Below are 20,882 nucleotides of genomic sequence, written 5' to 3' on the forward strand. Positions count from 1 at the left end.
CCTACTGCAGTAATTGACTCCTTGATCAATAGTGCAATGCCACCTCCTCTTTTACACCCCCTGCCCACCTCCCGTCATGCCTGAAGATTCTATACCCTGGAATATTGAGCTGCCAGTCCTGCTCTTCCCTCAATCATAGCAATATATTAGCATGAATAGAGTTTTGGCCAACAGGAGAAAGAGAATTGGGATAAATGTGTCATTTTCAGGTGGGCAAGTTGTAAATGGTGAGCAGTGCTGAGGCCTCAACTATTTACCATCTATATGAATGACTTTGATGAAACGATTGACTATATTGCAAACAAATTTGCGAACAATACAAAGATAGGTGTGAAAACAAGTTGTTAGGAAGATACAAAGAGTTTTCAAAGGGATATAGATAGATTACGTGAGTGGACAACAATTTGGCAGATGGAGTATAATATGGGAAAATATGAGGTTGTCCACTTTGGTGAGAAAGATGGAAAAACACAATATTATTTAAATGGAGAGAGACTGAAGAATGTTACAACACAGAGGTTTATGGGTGTTCTCATACAAGAATCACAAACACGTTACCATGCAGATACAGCAAGTAATTAGGGAGGCAAATAGAACCTTGGCATTTACTGCAAGGGGGATGGAGTATAAAAGTTTGAAAGTCTTACTACAGCTGTACAGGGCATTGGTGAGACCACGCCGAGAATACTTTGTGGAGTTTTGTTCTCCCTATTTAAGGAGGGAATATATTGGATGCAGTTTAGAGAAGGTTCACTAGGTTGTTTACTGGGTTTAAAGGATTACCTTATGAGGAAAGGCTGAGCGGATTGGCCCGATACTCATTGGAGCTTAGAAGAATGAGAGGTGATGTTTTTGAAACATATAAGATTCTCAGAGGACTTGACAGGGTAGATGCTGAGAGGATGCGTTCCCTGGTGGGGAAATCTGGAACGAGGGGGAACAGTTTCAAAATAAGTGGTCTCACATTTAAGACCCAGACGAGCAGGCATTTCTTCTTTTCGAGGGTCTTTAATCTTTGAATTCTCTAACCCAGAGAACAGTGGAGGTTAGGTCATTGAATAGATTCAAGGCCGAGCTAGACAGTTGTTTGATCTACAAGGGAGTCAAGTGTTATGGGAGGCAGGCAGGAAAGTGGAGTTAAGGCCAGTATCAGATTAGCCATGATCTTATTGAATGATGGAGCAGACTCGAGGTACCAAATGACCTACTCCTGCTCCTATTTCTTTATTTATGTACAGTTCTATCTGTTGTCATTTTTTCTTACACCATCAACTTCTGAAAACAGACTTCTTCTATCTACCCTGCTCACTTTAGTTATAATTTTAAACACTTTGATCATATTACCCTGTAATCTAATTCATTTCACCAAAGAGGGAGGGGGAGTGATTTTCATCGAATGTTTTAGGAACTAAAGATCCTCAGATGTGACTAATATACAACGTCAGTTTAGCCCGCACTTGCGTAAGATATGTTATCTTGGTAAAGCAGTTGAAACCAGAGCTCAGAGAGACACTCAGACCCTCATTGAGTAGCTTATTGCTGTGTAAAATGCCTGCTAACGCTCACTAAAGAGTCTACACGGCATTTTGGTAGTTGATGCTTCATGTAATGCCCTTTCCTAACAACGACTAGCTGTTTGGGAGCAAACACCACATTGATGTTGACTTCAAGAGCTACTTAAAGGGATACTCACTATGTCACGATCATTTCTGCTTTCATTGTGAAAAAAGATCTCTGGAACACCATGGGAGACACTTTGGGATGCTTTGTCAACACTGTTCCAACACTCGAGCAACATACATTCTGGGAACTCTGAGAAATTCCCCTAAAAATACTAAGTGCTATTCGGTGTTGTGTTCTCAACCACATTCGATACATTCTCGGAGTCATCCAGAGAAAGGGATTGCTCTGTCATGGGTAGATGAGTGAAGGCTCTCCTTCGGCTTAACGAGAAACGGGAGGAACACAGGATGTCAAGCAGGACAGCAGTAGCTTCTGCAAGAGAGAGTGATAGGAGGAGATCAACGTTGTATCCTATTCTCAAGCGGTAAAGACATCCCTCCTCCTCTGGAGGTCGTCTGCCAGAGCGCCCGCATCGAAAAACCTATGCAACGCTCCCTCGCTCCCCGAGTCTTTTTGCAATGATCGTCCCTGTACCAACCAGAACACCCAACACAGACAGACGTAGGAGTGAGGAGCCCGTATGTAGTGCTCCACCAATATTGCTGCTAACCAGGCCATGAGCAATAAACTGGTTGGTGACTCCTTAACACATTCATGCAAGTTTAAATTGCGGTCATCAGCAATTAAGACCCAAAATGTGTGTTAAATCCAGACTTTCAAGCAGGCGTGTCCTTTTAGAATCTGCCAATGTTTTCAACCTTTGGTCAAAGCAAACCCACCATCTTTCCTAGTTTTGCATCATATTTCATTTCCTCAAACCTCACTCCAGTGGATCTGCTTTACATCATCCCTTAAGCTTCAGGTACATGAATAAAAAAAAGTCAATTGTGGGAATAGGGTTAATTAATGATGGACAGGATAATATCACAGACAACGAATTATAAATGGCAGAAATATTAAAGAAATAATTTGTATATATACTTACCAGGGGACCAGGACAAATGGACATGGTGTTAGATGATAATATTAGAAATAAGGTAACTGCATTTGAAATAAATAAAGCTGAAATATTAAATAAACGTCTCAAAGTCAAAGAGGGCAACAAAGTTACTCTGAACAGTTTACATCTGTGCATTTTGGAAGAATCTAGGGAAGAGATAGCAGAGGCACAATGATATATTTTTAACAACTCATTAGAAAAAGCTGTAGTGCCAGAGGTCTGGAGGACAGCTAATGTTATACCTGTACTAAAGAAAGGAGATAGAGCACGTTCAGTGTTCTGTAGACCAGTTAGCTTAATATTGTGGGAGGTAAAATAATGGAATCCCTATTAAAAGATTAGAAGATCATTTAGAAACAAAAACATGATAATGATTAGTCAGTATGGATTACAAAAGGGAAAGTCTTACTTGACCAACTTCATTGAATTTTTTGAAGAGGTAACAGAGAGACTAGACAAAGATGATACAGTAGATGTAAATTATCTGGATTTCCAAAAGGCCTTCGATCAGGGCCCACACAATAGACTATGATAAGGTCAGAGAATGCGGAGTCAGTGGACAAGTAGCAGAACAGATAGCGAGCTAACTTCAAGACAGAACAAAAAACACAGTAGTGTAAAAGAGCAATTCTTCAGAGTGACAGAAGGTGGGAAGTGGTGTTCTCGAAGGATCAGTACCGGGGCCTCCGTTACTCACAATTTATATTAACAGTTTAGACTTTGGAGACAAAACTGCAATTTCTAAATTTACAGAAGACACAGAATTGTTAAGAGTTGGGAGCAGGATATTGAGGGTGGGGGGAGGGGGTGGGGACAGGGGCGGTGGAGAGTTAGCCAATACTGAGGGAAACTGCAACAAATCATAGGAAGATATTAATAAACTTGAAGAATTGGTAAATTACTGTCAATGAATTTAAATATAGACAAATCTGGGTTATTTTTTTTTCAAGAAGAATAAGGAGGTTGCATATTACTGAGAAAATGTAAATGGGGTAGAAGAGAAAAGGGATCTAGGTTTACAAATATACAAATCACTAAACCTGGTGAAGCAGCTTAACAAGATTATAAAAAATAACTAATCACACTTGGGTTTATTTCTAGAGGGATGGAATTTAAAAGTTTGAATAAAGTTATGCTAAACATGTATCGATCTTTGGATGGATCAGATCTGGAGTATTACATATAACTCAGATCACCATATGATAAAGAGATACAGGCACTGGATAGGGTGCAAACAATTACAAGTATGATACAAGAAATGCAGAGTAATCCTGTCAGGAGATAATGAAAATGTTGGGTTTCTTTTCTCTCGAGAAGTGAAGGCTGACGGGTAAAAGAATAGAGACCTTTAAAATTATGAAAGACTTCGATACCTAATAATAATCCTAATCAGTGGAAACACCCACAAATAAAGATTTAATGGAGAAAAGATATACCAGGATATTAACAAATTAACAAGCCGTTGTTCAGTGGAGAATACTGGCCCATTCGTCCATTGGTGCCATTGCTTCCTGCCCCGGTGGGTGTTGACTTACTTTTGTTTGTTTAAACAGCAGCTACTTTCAGCAATACCGAGGGAAGATTATACATTTTATAACAATTAAACATACATTTTAACATGCAGACGGCTTTGAGATTAAAAAAAGATTGTCAGGTTGCGTAAACAAAAGTTAATTCGATGGAATACATGCTATAATCAGTTCAAGTGCTTAAAATATTCTAATACTTTAAAATTCACTCTGTGGGTTATCCATCACAGAGAAATTTCGAAGGTAGCAAAGCTCCCAGAATAAGAGCAAAGCTAACTGATTGGTGTAACAGGGAGGAGGACGTTAGAGTTCACTGTGGGGACTGAAGTTATGGTGGTAGTGTTAGCTTGATAGTGCGATCAGAGGTAATGGTTAAGTGGGTAATAGCGTTCAATATCACAGGCCAGTATAGGTGCAACCTGTGGGATGAAGGGGTCAGAGGTCATAGCTAATAGTTTTAGCACATACCACCAAGAAAAGCAAACAGGATGATTATTGGGAGCAATTTGGATTCCAGCAAATGATGACCAAGAAACTGATAAAGAAAGGGAAAATAAAATATGAATGCAAGCTAGTGAGAAACATAAAGGCAGATTGTAAAAGTGTCCTTCGGTATGTAAAAAGGAAACAATTAGCAAAGAAAAAGGTGGGACCATTACAGGTGGAAACACAAGAATTTATATTGGAGAATAGGGAAACTAAACAATTATTTTGCGTCTGTCTTCACGGAGCAAGATACAAAAAATCTCCCAGAAATACTTGGGAACCAAGCGACCTGTGAAAATGAGGAACTGAAAGAAATTAATATTGATAACGCGGTAGTACTCGAAAAGTTAACTGGATTGAGATTGATAAATCCCCTGGACCAGATGAGCTACATCCCAGAGTGTTGAAGGTGGTGGCTATAGAGGTGGTGGATGCATTGGTGGCTATCTTTCAAAATTCTATAGGTTCTGGAAAGGTTCCTGTGGACTGAAAAGTAGCAAATGTATCCTCACTATTTAAGAAAAGAAGGAGAGAGAAAACGGGGAAAGACAGACTGGCAATTTGACGTCAGTAGCAGGGTAAATGTTAACAACTATTGTAAAGGATGTGATACCTAGACACTTAGAAAATGATATGACTGGGCAGAGTCAACATGGATTTATGAAAGGTAAATCATGTTTGAGAAACCTGTTGGAATTTTTTGAGGATGTTTCTTGTAGCGTAGATGAAGGGGAACCAGTGGATGTGGTGTATTTGGTTTGTGAAAAGGCTTTTGATAAGGTCCCACACAGCTGGTTAGTAAATAGAATTAGAGCACATGGGATTGATGGTAATATACTGGCATGGATTGAGAACTGATTAACAGACAGAAAACAGAGAGTCAGAATAAACGGGTCATTCTCAGGATGGCAGGCTGTTACGAGTGGGGGGGGGTGGTGGGGTGGGTGTGGGTGTGGGGGGGTCCTCAAGGATCAGTGCTTCGGATCACATCTATTCACAATCTATGTCAATGATTTGAATGTGTGGACCAAATGTAATATTCCTAAATTTGCTGGAGGTTTCAAAGCCACTTGCACAGGCTAAGTGAATGGGTAAGAACATTGCAAATGGAATATTATGTGAATAAGTGTGAAGTTATCCACTTTGGTAGAAAGAACAGAAAGACAGAATATGTCTTAAATAGTGAGAGATGGGGAAGTGTTGATATCCAAAGGGACCTTGGTGTCCTTGTTCATGAAAGCTAGCAGACAGGTGCAGCAAGCAGTTAGGAAGAGAAATCATATGTTAGCCTTCATTGCAAGGGGATTTGAATACAGGAGTAAATGTGTCTTGCTGCAATTGTGTATGCCTTGCTGAAACTGCACCTGGGGTATTCTGTACTATTTCCGTATCCTTATCCAGGAAAGGACATACCTGTCATAGAGGGGGCAGTACAACGGATGTTCACCAGACTAATCCCTGAGATGGCAGATTGACTTATGAGGAGAGATTGAGGAAACTGGGCGTGTATTCTCTGGAGTTTCAAATAATGAGAGGAAATGTCATTGAAACATACAAAGTTCTTACAGGGCGTGACAGGGTGGATGTTGATAGGATCTTTCCCCTGGCCTGGGATATCTAGAAGCAGGGGACATAGTCTAAGAATAAAAGATATGCCATTTAAGACAGAGGCGAGGAGAAATTTCTTCATTTAGAGAGTGGTGAATCTTAGGACTTCTCTATCCCAGGGGGCTGTGGAATCTCAATCATTGAGAATGTTCGAGACCGAATTTGATAGATATCTGAATACTAATGACATCAAGGCATATGGAGACAGTACGGGAAAGTGACGTTGAGGTAGATGACTAGTCATGGTCTAATTGAATGGCGGAGCAGGCTCCATGGGATGAATTGCCTACTCCTGTTCCTAAGTTCCTATGTTCCTATGATTAGCTGGACTCATAATTTGGCAGTCAACCATTTTGTCAGCATGGAAAGCTGAATCTTCATATTGCCAGAGATATTAGATTGGTTAGATGGTTGGAGAATGGCAGAGGAAGAACTACAAATGGAAAAGAGAGTGAATAACTTGGAAATCAGGGCTTACTGTATGACTGCTGGAGTTGGAAGACAGATTGGCGAACTCGCATTTGTGCCATCTAAATTAGAAAGGTGAGTGAAAATCGATGCCAAGATGGGTATGGATGGGCAGGAATAAGCCAATCGGCTGCCCGTCTTCACCTGACTGGACATTCCTTCCCGTTGAACAGAGAAACATAGGAGCATCGGAGCAGGAGTCGACCATTCAGCCCATTGAGCTTGCCCCGTCATTCAATATGATCATGGCTGATCATCCACTTCAATGCCTTTTTCCCACACTATCCTCATATCCCCTTATGTCATTTGTATTTAGAAATCTGTCAATGTCTGCTTTAAACATACTCCATGACTGAGCTTCCACAGCCCTCTGGGGTAGAGAATTCCAAAGATTTACAACCATCTGAGTAAAGAAATTTCTCCTCATCTCTGTCCTAAGTGGCTTCCCCCTTATTTTGAAATTATTTCCCCTGGTTGTAGACTCTCCAATCATGGGAAACATCTTAGCTTCATCTACCCTGTCTGTCCCTTTAAGTATTTTGTAGGTTTCAATGAGATCTCCTCTCATTCTTTGAAATTCTGGAGAATACAGTCCCGGTTTCCCCAATCTCTCTTCATAGGACAGTCCTGCCATCCCAGGAACAAGTCTGGTGAACATTCACTACACTCCCTCTAGGGCAATAATATCCATCCTAAGTAAGGGTACCAAAACTGCACACAGTACTCCAAGTGCGGTCTAACCAAGGGTCTATACAACTGAAGCAAGACTTCACTGCTCCTGTACTCAAATGGGAAATTGGAAGTGAATGGGAATGAAATTCTCCTTGCAACTATCAGGCAGAAAAAAACAATTTTTGGTCTGGTCGAAATCTAAAAATGCAATCACGTGTTTCACTGTAGCAAATGTTGTTCTTTTGAAGTAACTCAGAATATGTTACCGAAGTCTATCCATAAAGACATGCATCTTTCCAGGATTATTAAACTTATGTGCTAGACTAACAGAAAGAGGGAGAGAGAGAGAGACAGTTTAAAAAAAAGATGAAATATTATGCAAGAACTGGCGACTGATCATCTTTCAGAGGAAGGAGAGTTCGTAATTTAATTTTGTCTGTTTGCAGCTAATTTTCTGACAACCGTCATTCTCTCTCGTGGAAACTGTGGTCTCTCTAAATGCATCACTCTTTACTTGGTGGCGATGGTAGTGGCTGATCTCATGGTCCTGATATTTGAAGTAATTTTGTTTGAGATTAAAGATGCTTATTTCCCATATTCATTCCTGAATTATACTCCTCTTTGGAGTCTAAATCTCACCCTACTTTTTGTTTCGATTGATTGCTCTCTGTCTGGCTAACTTTAGCATTCACCTTTGATAGATTTGTCGTTATTTGTTACCAAACGTTGCGAACAAAATATTGCACCGAGAAAACTGCAGCCACGGTTATAGCAGTGGTGTGTTTCTTATGTATTTTAGAAAATGTTCCAGTCTACTTTATATATGAACCGAGGGAAATGGATGCAGATGCTTTGGAGAGGGTGCAGAGGAGGTTCACCAGGATGTTGCCTGGTATGGAGGGCACTAGCTATGAAGAGAGGTTGAGCAGATTAGAATTATTTTCATTAGAAAGACGGAGGTTGAGGGGGGACCTGATTGAGGTATACAAAATCATGAGAGGTATAGACAGGGTGGATAGCAAGAAGCTTTTTCCCAGAGTGGGGGATTCAATTACTAGGGGTCATGAGTTCAAAGTGAGAGGGGAAAAGTTTAGGGGGGATATGCGTGGAAAGTTCTTTACGCAGAGGGTGGTGGGTGCCTGGAACGCGTTGCCAGCGGAGGTGGTTGACACGGGCACGATAGCGTCTTTTAAGATGTATCTAGACAGATACATGAATGGGCAGGAAGCAAAGAGATACAGACCCTAAGAAAATAGGCGACATGTTTAGATAGAGGATCTGGATCGGCGCAGGCTTGAAGGGCCAAAGAGCCCGTTCCTGTGCTGTAATTTTCTTTGTTCTTTTCTTTGTTCTTTGAAATAATTAATAATGTACCATGGTCCTGCTATGTAAAATCAAGCTTCTACACCTTACCCATATGGATCACATACTTCTGGTTGGAAACAATTTTAACTCCGTTTGCACCATTTGTGTTGGTCGTGCTGTTCAATGCCCTGACCATCAGGTATATTGTGGTGTCCAACAGAGTGAGAAGCAGACTCAGAGGAAACAAGAATGTTGAGAATCACACTGACCCAGAGATGGAGAACCGAAGGAAGTCCATCATTTTATTGCTCTTAAAATCTGGCAGTTTTATATTGTCATGGATGCTATTTTTCATATGTTTCATATGTGTTCAGTTTACAGATGTTCAACTTTTAGAAGTTAATTACAACGAATCGTTCACCATTGCAAAACAATCCGGGTATATGCTTAGGTGTTTAAGTTCTTGTGCAAACAAATTAATTTATGCAGTTTCCCAGAGCAAATTCAGAGAGGAATTGAAAAATCTGATGGAGTGTCCACTAGCTTACTTCACTAAACTAATCAAGTAAGTTTAATAACTTCATAGAACTAGAATGCAAATGCACACATCCGATGCAAACTGAAGTTGTTCAATTGATATAAACATACCAATGGAGGCTGCCATCTGGTCCGGATACAACATAAAATTGCATAGTCTCACATAGAATATAGCAGTCAGAGCCAGGTCATTCAGCCCGTGCCACCACTCGAGCCATTGGTGTCATACTGATTGAGATCGAAGATGTTTGGAGTATTATTAATTTTTGCCGATAGTCTAAGACAGCACAGCAATAGCCTACATTTATTTAGCCACTTTAACTTATTACAACTTTACAATGCAATTCGCAGGAGCATTATTAAAGCAAATGGCTCCAAGCTTTAAGGAGATATTAGGGCAGATGATGAAGAGCTTGGTCAAAGATGCAGGTTTTAAGTAATTCTTAAAGGAGGAAAGGGAGCTAGAGAGGAGGACATAATTAAAGAGAGAATTCCTCCAAAGTTCATGGCATTGGCAGCTGAAGGCACAATCTTCAATGGTGCAGTCATTAAAATTGGGGATGTTCAAGAGGCCAGAATTGGAGGAATACAGATATCTCAAAGGATTCGATGGACCGAATGGTCTCCTTCTGTGCCATTATGTCTCTATAACTCTATAACTGCAGAGCTGAAGAAGATTACAGACATACAGAGGGTTGAGACCATGCAGAGATTTGAAATCAACAATGGAAATTGTAAAATCATGATATTGTTTAACTGGGAGGCAACAGATATCAGATCAGAGCAAACATATATCTATTTTTCAAAAGAGAAATAAATCAATTCTACAATCAAATGTGCATTGTTTAACTGTTCTAAAGTCAACAAGGAGTTCCCGAACATATTCTTCAACTCATATACCCTTCAGTAACACATACGGTTATCTGTTGAAACCACTGACTATTCTTTTCCATGGACTTTTTTTGGAGGGGGGGCGGGGTGGTGTTTGATGGTTTTAGTGATAATGTTATACCTGGTCCACATTGTTCCCAAGTTGCAAATTTATAATGTGTAATGTGAATTTTTAAATGTACAGCACATGGAATATTTTGGTCAAATAAAGTTTCTCAACACGTTTAAAATTTTCAACAATCCAATTAGATTGCTGCACGTCTATTCTTTCCCAAGGAAAAGGCAGCCTGCATCAACTATTCTCTAAATATAACATTGTGATACCCGAATAATCTCATTTGCTGGACGAAGGCTGTAAATCAGTCATGTGTGATCTTTCTTTATTCACCTGTTCAATTCATTCTTTCATCATCGGACAATCCCATCCCACAGGAATCAGTCTAGTGAACATTCGTTTCACTCCCTTTAAATCAAGTATGTCCTTCCTTAGGTAAGGAGAGTAAAACTGTGCACCATACTCCAGGTATGGTCTCACCAATTCCTATACATATGTCATAAGACTTTACACCATTATGCGCCAATCCCTTTGCATTAAATGCTAACATACCCTTTGCTTTCCTAATTGTTTGCTGTGCCTTCATGTTAAACTTCTGGGTTCGTGTATTACCAAGTTATGCTGAAAACAATATTCCCCAGTCCTTCCCCATTTAAAATATATTATGTTTTTCTAAGTTTCTATCAAAGTGGGGAATTTTGCATTGCGCCACATTATGTTCCAGCTGCCACATTCCTGCTCATGCCTAAACCTGTCTTTAGCCTTTGCAAACTCTTTGCATCCTTCTCACAGCTTACATTCCCACCTAACTTTGCATCGTAAGCAAACTTGGATGCATTACACTCGATCCCCTCATCTAAATCATTGATATAATCTGTCAATAGTTGTGGTTTAAGCACTGATCCTTGTAGTTGGGTAACGATATGTTACTGGTCCAGTAATCCAGAGACTTAGAATAATGACCCAGAGACATTTGCTCAAATTTAAATTGAATTAATTAAATCAAATCTGGATACAATGCTAACATCAGTAACGTTGGTCATGAAACTACCAGATTGTCATAAAAACCCATCTGCTTTATTAATTTCCGGAAGGGAAGGAGAGCGGCCATCCTTTCCCACTCTGGCCTCCATGTGACACCTGACCCCAACTGCCCTCTGAAAAGCCCTAGCAAGACATTCAATTGTAGCAAACTGAAACGAAGAAGTGTACTGAGAATAAAACCAGATGGACCACCGAATATCGACCGAAGCACCGGATACAGCAAAGGCACACCCAGCCCACTGGACCCTGCAGAGTCCTCCTCAGTAATATCTGGTGACTTGTGTGAAAATTGAGATAACTGTTCATAGAGTCATTTGTGGCACAGAGGGAGGCCATTTGGCCCATTGGGTCCATGCAGTCTCTCCACAGAGCTATGCTGCCAGTCTCACTCCCTGGCCCGATTCCCATAGCCTTGAAAGTCTATTTCTCTCAGGTGGCCATCCAACGTCCTCTTAAGTCATTGACCATCTCCTCTTCCACCTCCCTTGTGGGCAGCGAGTTCCAAGTCATTACCAACTGCAGTGGAAAAAAAAATGCTTCTTCATATTCTTCCTGCATCGCTTGCCCAAAACCTTCAATCTGTGTCCCTTAGACATTGTACCATTTGTTAATGGGAACAGCTTTTCCTCGTCCAGCTTAACTAAACCTGTCATAATCTTGTACACTTCCATTAAATCTCCACTCAATTTCCTTTGTTCTAAGGAGACCAAAATTAGCTTTTTCAACATAACCTTGTAACTAAAATATTCCATCCCTGGAACCATTCTGTTAAATCTCCTCTGCGCCCTCTCATGGTCCCTCACATTCTTCTTATAGTGTGGTGACAAGAACTTGATGCAACAGGGGCCTAACCAGAGTTTTATAAAGGTTCAGCATAACTTATATGCTTTTGTGTTCAATGCCTGTCTCACAGGCTAGTTAAGCAAAGGCCTGTCATTGTCATACTCACAGAATCATACCTTTCAGACAACATCCCAGGCTTCTCCATCAGCATCCCCAGCTTGGTCTTGACTCACCAGCAGGACAGAACAACCAGACCTGGCAGCAAAGTTATACAGTTGGGAGGTCGTGGCCCTGCGAGTCCTCAATGTTGACTCTGCATCTAATTCCCATGGCATTAGATCAAACATGGGCAATGAAGCTTCTGCTGATTACCAACTACCATGCTCATTTAGCAGAGGAATCAATTTTCCGTCATGCTGAACACCACATGGAAGAAGCACTGAGGGTAGCAAGGGCACAGAATGTACTCTAGGTGAGGGACTTCAATGTCCAGCAGCAAAAGTGGCACGGCTCCACGAGTGACTGAGTTCCTCGAGTCCTGAAGGTCATAGCTGCCAGACTAGACCTGCAGCAGGTAATGAGAGAACCAGCACAGGCAAAGTACCTAGCTGACCTCGTCCACAACAACCTACTGTTGTATTTTCATCTGTCCATGACAATGTTGGTTGGAGTGGACCACCGCACTGTCCTTATGGAAATAAAGTTTCATCGTCACATTGAGGACAAGATCTATTGTATTCTGTTACACTACCACTGTGCTAAAAGTGATGGACTCAGAACAGATCTAGCTGCTCAAAACTGGGCATCCATTGGCCATCAGCAGCAGAATTGGATTTCCCCACCATTTGAAACTTTGTGGACCAGCATTGCCTCATTATACCATTACTATCAAGGCAAGGGACCAACCCTGGTTCAATGATGAGTGTAGGAGAGAATGGTAGGAGCAGCACACAGCAAACTAAAAATGAGGTACCAACCTGGTGAAGCTACAACACAGGAGCTACATGCATGTATACTAAACAGCGGAAGGAGCAGCAATGTATCAGATCAAAGCTCTGCAGTTTTGCCAGATCCAATCAAAAATGGCAGTAGACAATTAAACAACTAACAGCAGGAGGATGACACTCCATGAGCACCCCTATCCTCAATTATGGCGGAGCCCAGCACGTGAGTTCAAAAAACAAGGCTGATGTATTTGCACCGATCTCTTACTGAGGTTCCCAGCATCACAGATGCCAGTCTTCCACCAATTTGATTCACTCCACATGATATCAAGAAATGGCTGAGTTTACTGGACATAGCAAAGGCTATGGGCCCAACAATATCCCAGCTGTAGTACTGAAGATTTGTTCTTCAGAACTACCTGCACCCCAGCCAAGCTAGTCCAGTATGGCTGCAACACTGGCATCTACCTGACAAAGTAGAAAATTACCCAGCGGTGTTCTGTCCATTTAAAACAAACTGCCTAATTACCACACCATCAGTTTACTCTCAAGTATTATCAAGTTGTGGAAGGTGTTATCAGCAGTGTTATCAAGAGGCAGTTACTCATGAATAATGTCCGACATATCTAGGGCAGAGTCATGACACTTAAGGACAAATGGCCAGTCGCCTTGCAAGAGTCAAATACTCAACAACTATTACCCCTTAGTTAGTCATAGAATCTACTATTGCAGTAGTGATGTAAGCAGATCTGGGGCCCCTGAGGAGATGTCTACTGTAAATAGGAGTGGGGAAGAAAAGGATTTGCTAGGAACTAGGAATAGCTGGGTGAATGATGAAGGCAACCCAAACCCCGAAGAAAGACTACCATCTAATGATTCTACTCACAAACCCAGACAAGAACTCTTGAAAATTGAAACTTGGAATGGGAAGACACTTTATCAGAGTGGTAAAATAGACAACTGTATGAAAGATGTTAAGACTCAACATCAACATTGTAGGATTGGCAAAGGAAATCAGGTTATGATCTTCTCAGGTGGCAGTGAACATGGAATAGAATCAGAATAATGATGACAAAGAAGGTAGCAAGAACTATGCCGGGATATTGATCAATATCAGAGACAGTGATTATGGCAGAATTTAAAGGGAAAGCAATGAATATTGCATGTTTACAACTGTATGGACCCACCAGGATCACAGTGATGAAGAAGTGGAAGTATTCTATGAGGAGTTGCAAAACTTATTGAAGCATGTGAAGAGTCGAGACATCTTGCTAGTCACTGGTGATTTGAACACATAAGTTGGCGGAGAGAGGCATGGAAAAGTGATAGGAGCGTTTTGACTAGGAACGAAGAACAGCGAAGCTGAACACCTGATACCCTGATACAGTCCCTGAGGAAAACAGCGTGTTCATCTTGAATGCATTGTTCAAACAACATCCAAGAAGGCTGTACACTTGGAAGATTCCAGGAGATGTTCACAAAAATCTAATAGATTTTCTGATGATCAATGAAAGGTACAAGAACAGCGTCAAAAATGCGTTCACTTACACAGCGGCAGACAACAATTCAGATCACTGCCTGCTTATAGTGAAGGTGAAGTTCAAGCTGAAACTCGTGAAAAGAAATCCCATGAAAGACCAAGTTAACCTGGACAGACTGAGTAGAAGATCTGGTGAAGAAGTACACAGTGGAGGTTACTAACAGGTATGAAGCTATACTTCAGGAAGTGACAGATCAATATCTCAGTGAGGAGAAAACAACAGAAAGGCATTGGGAAAGGCTGAAACAGAGCATAAAACATACAAAAACTGAGATGGTCCCGAAAAAAAAGAGAGGAGGAAACCAGGAGTGTATGCTTAATGAAATACTAGATATGATTGAGAAATAGAGACAGAATAAGAAGAATAATTATGAATATGGTGAAATTAAAAAGCAGATCAGGAAAGATTGTAGAGCAGCCAAGGAAAGGTGGTATGAAGACTACTGCGTGGAAATAGAAGAACTGGAGAAAAGGCATAACATGAGGGCATTGCATGAGAAAGTTAAAGCGGGGACAGATAAGAAGTAAAGAATAACTACAAATAATGGCTGTATGAGGAGCAAGGAAGGTGAACTTCTCTTCGAAAAAGAAAGTGCAGAGGAACGATGGGTGAAGTACTTCAGAGAGCTGTATGATGATGAAGACAGATGTGAATTGGAATGATCAGAAGGAAGAGAATTACTGGAGATAATAGAAGCAGAAGTCAGTCCAGCAATCAACAAGCTGAGAGCAAAGAAAGAACCTGGAATCGATGAGATACCAACAGAATGCCTGAAAGCCCCGAATGATGTTAACATTGAGATACTGATTGAGACTGCAACAACATTTACAGAACAGGATTCTTACATGAAGATCTGATGCAGCCGGTGTTCATTAAGCTGCCAAAGAAACCAAAAGCCCGAGAGCGTTCAGAGAGCAGGACAATAAGCTTCTTGAGCCCTGTGATGAAAATGATACCAATAATCATTTTGGGAAGAAATGATCAGTCTATAGAAGCAGAGATAGATGATAATCAGTCAGGATTCAAATCAAAGAAAGGAACATCTTTAACTTGAAAGTAGTTATTGGAAGACACCTGGAAGTGCAAAAACAAACTGTGAATGTATGCTTTATAATCAATGAGAGGCATTTGATAGCATCTACCGTCAGAAAATAATGGAGTGCTTAAACAAACTAGAAATCAACAGAAATGAGAAAAGGATAATTCAGAATCTATATTGGATTAAGGTATTGGGACAAAAGTCGGTCATTCATCTCCTTTACTCTGTTCTGCCATTCAGTTGGATAATGGTTGATCAGCACATCACCTCTACTATATTATAATATCATTCACGAACTTTACTCCATTTCTCTTGATACCCATATTAAGCAAGAATCCATTGGTCTTAGTCTTTAAAAATGTCAGTTGAGGCCCAGCATCCACAGCCTTTTGACTGAGAGTTCCGCTATCTTTTGTGTGAAAAAGTCTATCCTGATTTTATTGGCAAATCCCCTAGATTGAATTTGAGGAAATTGTCTCTCAGGTCATGTTATTTAGTATCTAATGGATGTTGCTGCTATCTCTTTTGAATACCACCAATTGTAGCCATCCTCACAATAGTCGCATCTTGAATGCTGGACCTGTTTATTTAAGGAGTTTTAATAAGTCGATAGTAATAGCGTTGGTGTTAATAGTCCCACTGGAGGTCCAGCACACAGGTTTGTTTCTCCAACTGGATCTAAATTGCACTGCTGAGCAGATCTGTTTACCAGGCTCACTCAGTGTTCAGGTGCCTGAGTGATAGGGGGCTCTGGTGCAAAATGTGATTGCCATCGTGAGAACTGCCTCCCTCCCTCGTATCTTCTTGAGCTTCCCGCAAGCTATTTAAGACAGATGGAGGTCCTGCTCCAATTGGGCACAATCATAAATTTGCAGCCCAATTCTGTCATCTGGGATGACATAAGCCAAGTGTGTACCACTTGCTCAGTGAATATTCAGTTCCTATACATCTGCAAAAATTGACAGTGCTAATCTTCTTCACAAACAAACATTTATAATGTCAAATACAACATATGTGTATTTTCCAGTCTGAAAGCATATTAATGAATATATTTGTTTGAATTGGCATGATCAATGATTCAGTAACTACAACTTTAAAAAGGTTGAACATTTCAAAACTAATTAAATTAATATTCTCTCCTTGGTGTTCCTCATTGCCACTGCGAAATGTAAATAACAATTTTCTATTCCCGCTGAGCATTGGAGTACAAACTGCTGCTTAACCTATTTGTTCAAGTGGCTGTAACTAATGCCAGTTATTGCCTGACCTAATTGCCTCACTTGACATTTCTCAAAAGTATAAATCGGGCTCAGTTCAATACATCTCATTAGTGTGTCAATCACACCAAGAGGTTGCTTCGTTTTTAAGAAAATGGGACTATTTATAATTCCACAGATAGAAGAAATTTACTATCCGCTTCTTGCCCTGGTTGGTGTTCCTTGTAAGTTACCATAATCAGTTATTCCTTGTTTTACAGAATGAGAGTGTGCTTGCTGTCAGTCTAGTATTGTCATCTGTCCAGATGTACAGTTTTAACTATTGTCAGTGGATTAGGAAAAAAATGGCTTTAATACAGTTAGCTCAGTGGGCCTGATTTATATGTAAACAACAGTTTACAGAATATTAAACTGGTGCCATTCAGTTTTCATGAATATGCTGCATTGAATAAACCTCTGTTACATAGGAGTCAATGGTCGTCCTGCAATTTGGTTGTTCGAATCGTTATTGGGTATTATAATTTAATTATTCTGTGTTCAATTATGTTATAACAATGAAAATAGTTTACATTTATATAATGTCGTTCATGCCGAATAAAATGCCCAAGATTCTTACAATATCTCTGTTCCCAATACAGACTTTGATATACTATCTAATACAGTACACATCTAGTACATTTTCGGGATTTATTTTCCAAAGTCGTGAACAGAATGATTTTCCGTTGCCACATTTCCCTTCAATGTAAATTTTCGAGTTTGTTTGTAATTGTAGCTTTTGTAAAATAATATATTTTTCGTGCAATTTTAGCATTTAGGAATGTTGTTGGAGATGGTTCTTTCATCCAATGAGTTGGGATAGGAAAGTGTGCTCTCAAACCACACTTGTGGGAAAACCCTCATTCTGCAACAGCTGGTCCAACTCAAGGAATCAGACTGGCAGGAAAGCGCACTCAATAATAACTTAACAAATTGTCTTTCATCCTTGTGTCCCAGCAAGGTGAAGACTGCCTGGTGGGAAGCCTGATATATCAGGATGGTTTCTGTCTTTGATCAGGTTGCACTTCAAGTTGGTTTATCTAACAAAACAGGGAAATGAAATGGGATTCCTTAAGGGGAGATACGCTCCTGTTACATTTCTCAAATAGCTAATTCAATTATCCAGGAAAACTCTAAAACCTGGGTCAAGTCTTGCTGTTTGCAATAGTCTAATATAATGTGCAGGTTGACTATTTGTATTGCTGTTCTCGGATATTCTTTATTGTTTCTGTACAAATATGCACCTTATAAATAAAGGCAACCGAAAAGGTCGGCCGGCCGGCCGGAGCTGTACAATTTTAAAGAAATCATCGTCCCACATTGAGCACCGGAATGAGTGGCGGATCAGCCCCCAGTACAAGACATTACAGGAAAAGAGCGAATGTTAACAAACTGTGGACTGAGCATTTAAGATGGTTCAGCATCGAGATAAATTGGGCAGTGAATAAAATGAATCGTCCCTGGTATAAATTGGATGCAGTCCATCTCTAGGCGCGAGTCAAGTGTTTAGTCCAAAAGACTTAATGGCCAAGATTTTACCGAGTTTATAAAATTCTGCCTAACTGTGGGATATTCAGATAGCCGTTTAAAACACATGCAAGACATACCCAAGCATCTGTATTAGTATTTGACAAGGTTATGAATATTGTTTGGATGATTCAGTGATTGACTGGTCTGTTAATTATGTGATTGGTGGATTTACTGATTCATTTGGGGCAATTTTCACTTTGGCTGATGGGACGCCTGATGTTTATTTCTGCTCCGTTCAATGGAAATAAAAAACCGGTTAGAGAATGATAATGGGGAGCTGATCCAATACCGTCCATTTTACACTATTTCCCAGTTTTACATCTCTCTCGAATTTTATTTCCAATGAAGTCAATGGAAATGAAAATGGGGAGAACTGTACAATAGATTGCCGACACGCTATCATCCGTTTAGACTATTGCACAAAGTCAAGAACTGCCCCTTGGTCATCTCACTTTACTTGTGTGTTCTCATTAATTGTATGGAAGGTGCACTAGTGAGAATGATCACCGCATTGTATGTGTGCACCGGGTTACCTGAGAAATGTCTCTCCATTCTGTTGCAGTTAATTATTTTTAAGGTCCACATAAACTGGTCGCGTTATGAAACCGGTTCCAGAGTCAGTTTGGCGCCACCGCCTGGGACAAATTTCACCCAAAGCAAAAGGAAACTGAGTTGAGTAAATGCACAAAAGATTTAGTTAATTTCCGTATAACATATTCTTAAACTGACTGCCCCTGTGAATTGAATGCAATTAATAGTTTCCCTTGTATTCTCTTTTTCTTGTAGGTAATCTAGTGGCGATTGTGATTCTGTCCCGTGGGAGATGCGGACTTTCTAAATGTATCACTCATTACCTGGTGGCCATGGCAGCGGCAGATCTATTCGTGATAATATTCGATGTAATATTTTATGAGATTAATGACATGTATTTCTCATATTCGTTCTTGGATTACACTCCCGTTTGCAGTCTCAATATCGCCTTGGTTTTTGCAGCCATTGATTGCTCTGTCTGGTTAACTGTTGCTTTCACTTTTGATCGATTCATTGCCATTTGTTGCCAGAGATTGAGAGTAAGATATTGCACTGAAAGAACCGCAGCCATAGTTACAGTGGCTGTGTTTGGACTGAGTTTTGTAGAAAATATTCCAATTTACTTTGAAAACGAACACTTGGAAATTATTGACAACATTGCGTGGTTCTGCAATGTAAAATCAAGCCTGTCTAATTTGCCTATATGGGTAGCATACTTCTTCTTTGACATTACATTAACACCCTTTGCACCATTTGTGCTGATTGTGTTACTCAATGCTGTAACCATCAGGTACATTATGCGGGCCAATAGATTGAGAAGAGGATTCCGGAGAAATAACAATAATGAGAATCACAGTGATCCAGAGATGGAGAACCGAAGGAAATCGATCATATTACTGCTGGCCATTTCTAGCTGTTTTATACTGTTATGGATGGTAACTTTTGTACATTATGTATGTACACAATTTGCAGGCATTCAGTTTATGCTCACAGATTATAATGATCCATTTGCCATTATGGAGCACACTGGATATATGCTTCAGTGTTTGAGTTCATGCACAAACACATTTATCTATGCAGTAGCTCAGGCTAAATTTAGAGAGGAATTGAAGCATATTATTAAATATCCATTGACTCTAAGTTCGTGGCTTCAAAAAATTGAAACTTAATGTCATCTAATCTCAGCCAACATAGATCACAATATATTCTCTAAATCCATAGATAATTATATAGCACTTTATCGCTGTAGTTCTCCCTCTTCCTGGCAGTCTCTCTCTACATATTAATGCGTAAGAAAACCAATTTAGTGATGGAATGTGTCACTTGACTGAAACCAGGCAGATTCCAATGGGGATAAAACATGTTTGGGGCAGAATGGCAGTATGAGTGATTGCAGATCGATGAGTTGTTTCAATATCTGTCTTATTTTACTTCCCATTGCATTCAATGATTGTAATATTTACATTTGGTGATTGTGTCATACTGGTGATATGGCAGAGCAGGTGAGCTGTTATATTCCTCTCCTAATGTTCCTTTTCAAAGCGAGGGACAATCGGGAGAGGTGCCTAATGGTGGCTAATCCGAAATCACCCGTCTCCAAGGAACAGAAGTAGGCCATTCACTCCCTCGAGCTTGTTCAATGAGATCATGGCTGATCTGCAATCTAACTCTGCATACCTGTCTTTGCCTCATATCCTTTAATATCTTAGACTAACTAAAATCTATCAATCTCAGTTTTCAGTTTAACAATTGATCCAACATCAATTGCTGTTTATGAAAGGGAGCTCCATACTTCTACCACTCTTTGTGTGAACAATTATTTCTTAATTTCATTCCTGAAAGATTTGGCTCTAATTTTTGATGATAACGCCAAGTCTTAGACTCATCAACTATAACCAATCTCCCTTATCTGTTGCGTTAATGCCTTGGAAACTGTGATCTAACCACCGCTCACTCTTCCAAACTCCAAAGAATACAACCCTAGATTTTGTAATCTCTCCTTGTAATTTAGCCATTTAACATACAGGTATCATTCTGGTAAAC

General features: G+C 40.1%; 1 protein-coding gene and 1 pseudogene across 1 annotated transcript; both read left to right on the forward strand.

Annotated features, from left to right (window-relative positions):
- The first annotated feature begins 264 nt into the window (after window positions 1-264).
- On the forward strand, window positions 265-9,260 carry LOC137345871 (allatostatin-A receptor-like; annotated as a pseudogene).
- A 6,380-nt stretch (window positions 9,261-15,640) lies between these two features.
- On the forward strand, window positions 15,641-20,008 carry LOC137345872 (probable G-protein coupled receptor 139). The gene is made up of 3 exons (XM_068009117.1): window positions 15,641-15,712; window positions 17,736-17,739; window positions 19,095-20,008. Exons 1-3 carry the CDS (start codon window positions 15,641-15,643, stop codon window positions 20,006-20,008), a joined length of 990 nt encoding a protein of 329 aa, XP_067865218.1.
- Window positions 20,009-20,882: the final 874 nt, after the last annotated feature.

Source organism: Heterodontus francisci, chromosome 29 (genome assembly GCF_036365525.1).
Source record: "Heterodontus francisci isolate sHetFra1 chromosome 29, sHetFra1.hap1, whole genome shotgun sequence".
Classification (NCBI taxonomy): Eukaryota; Metazoa; Chordata; class Chondrichthyes; order Heterodontiformes; family Heterodontidae; genus Heterodontus; species Heterodontus francisci.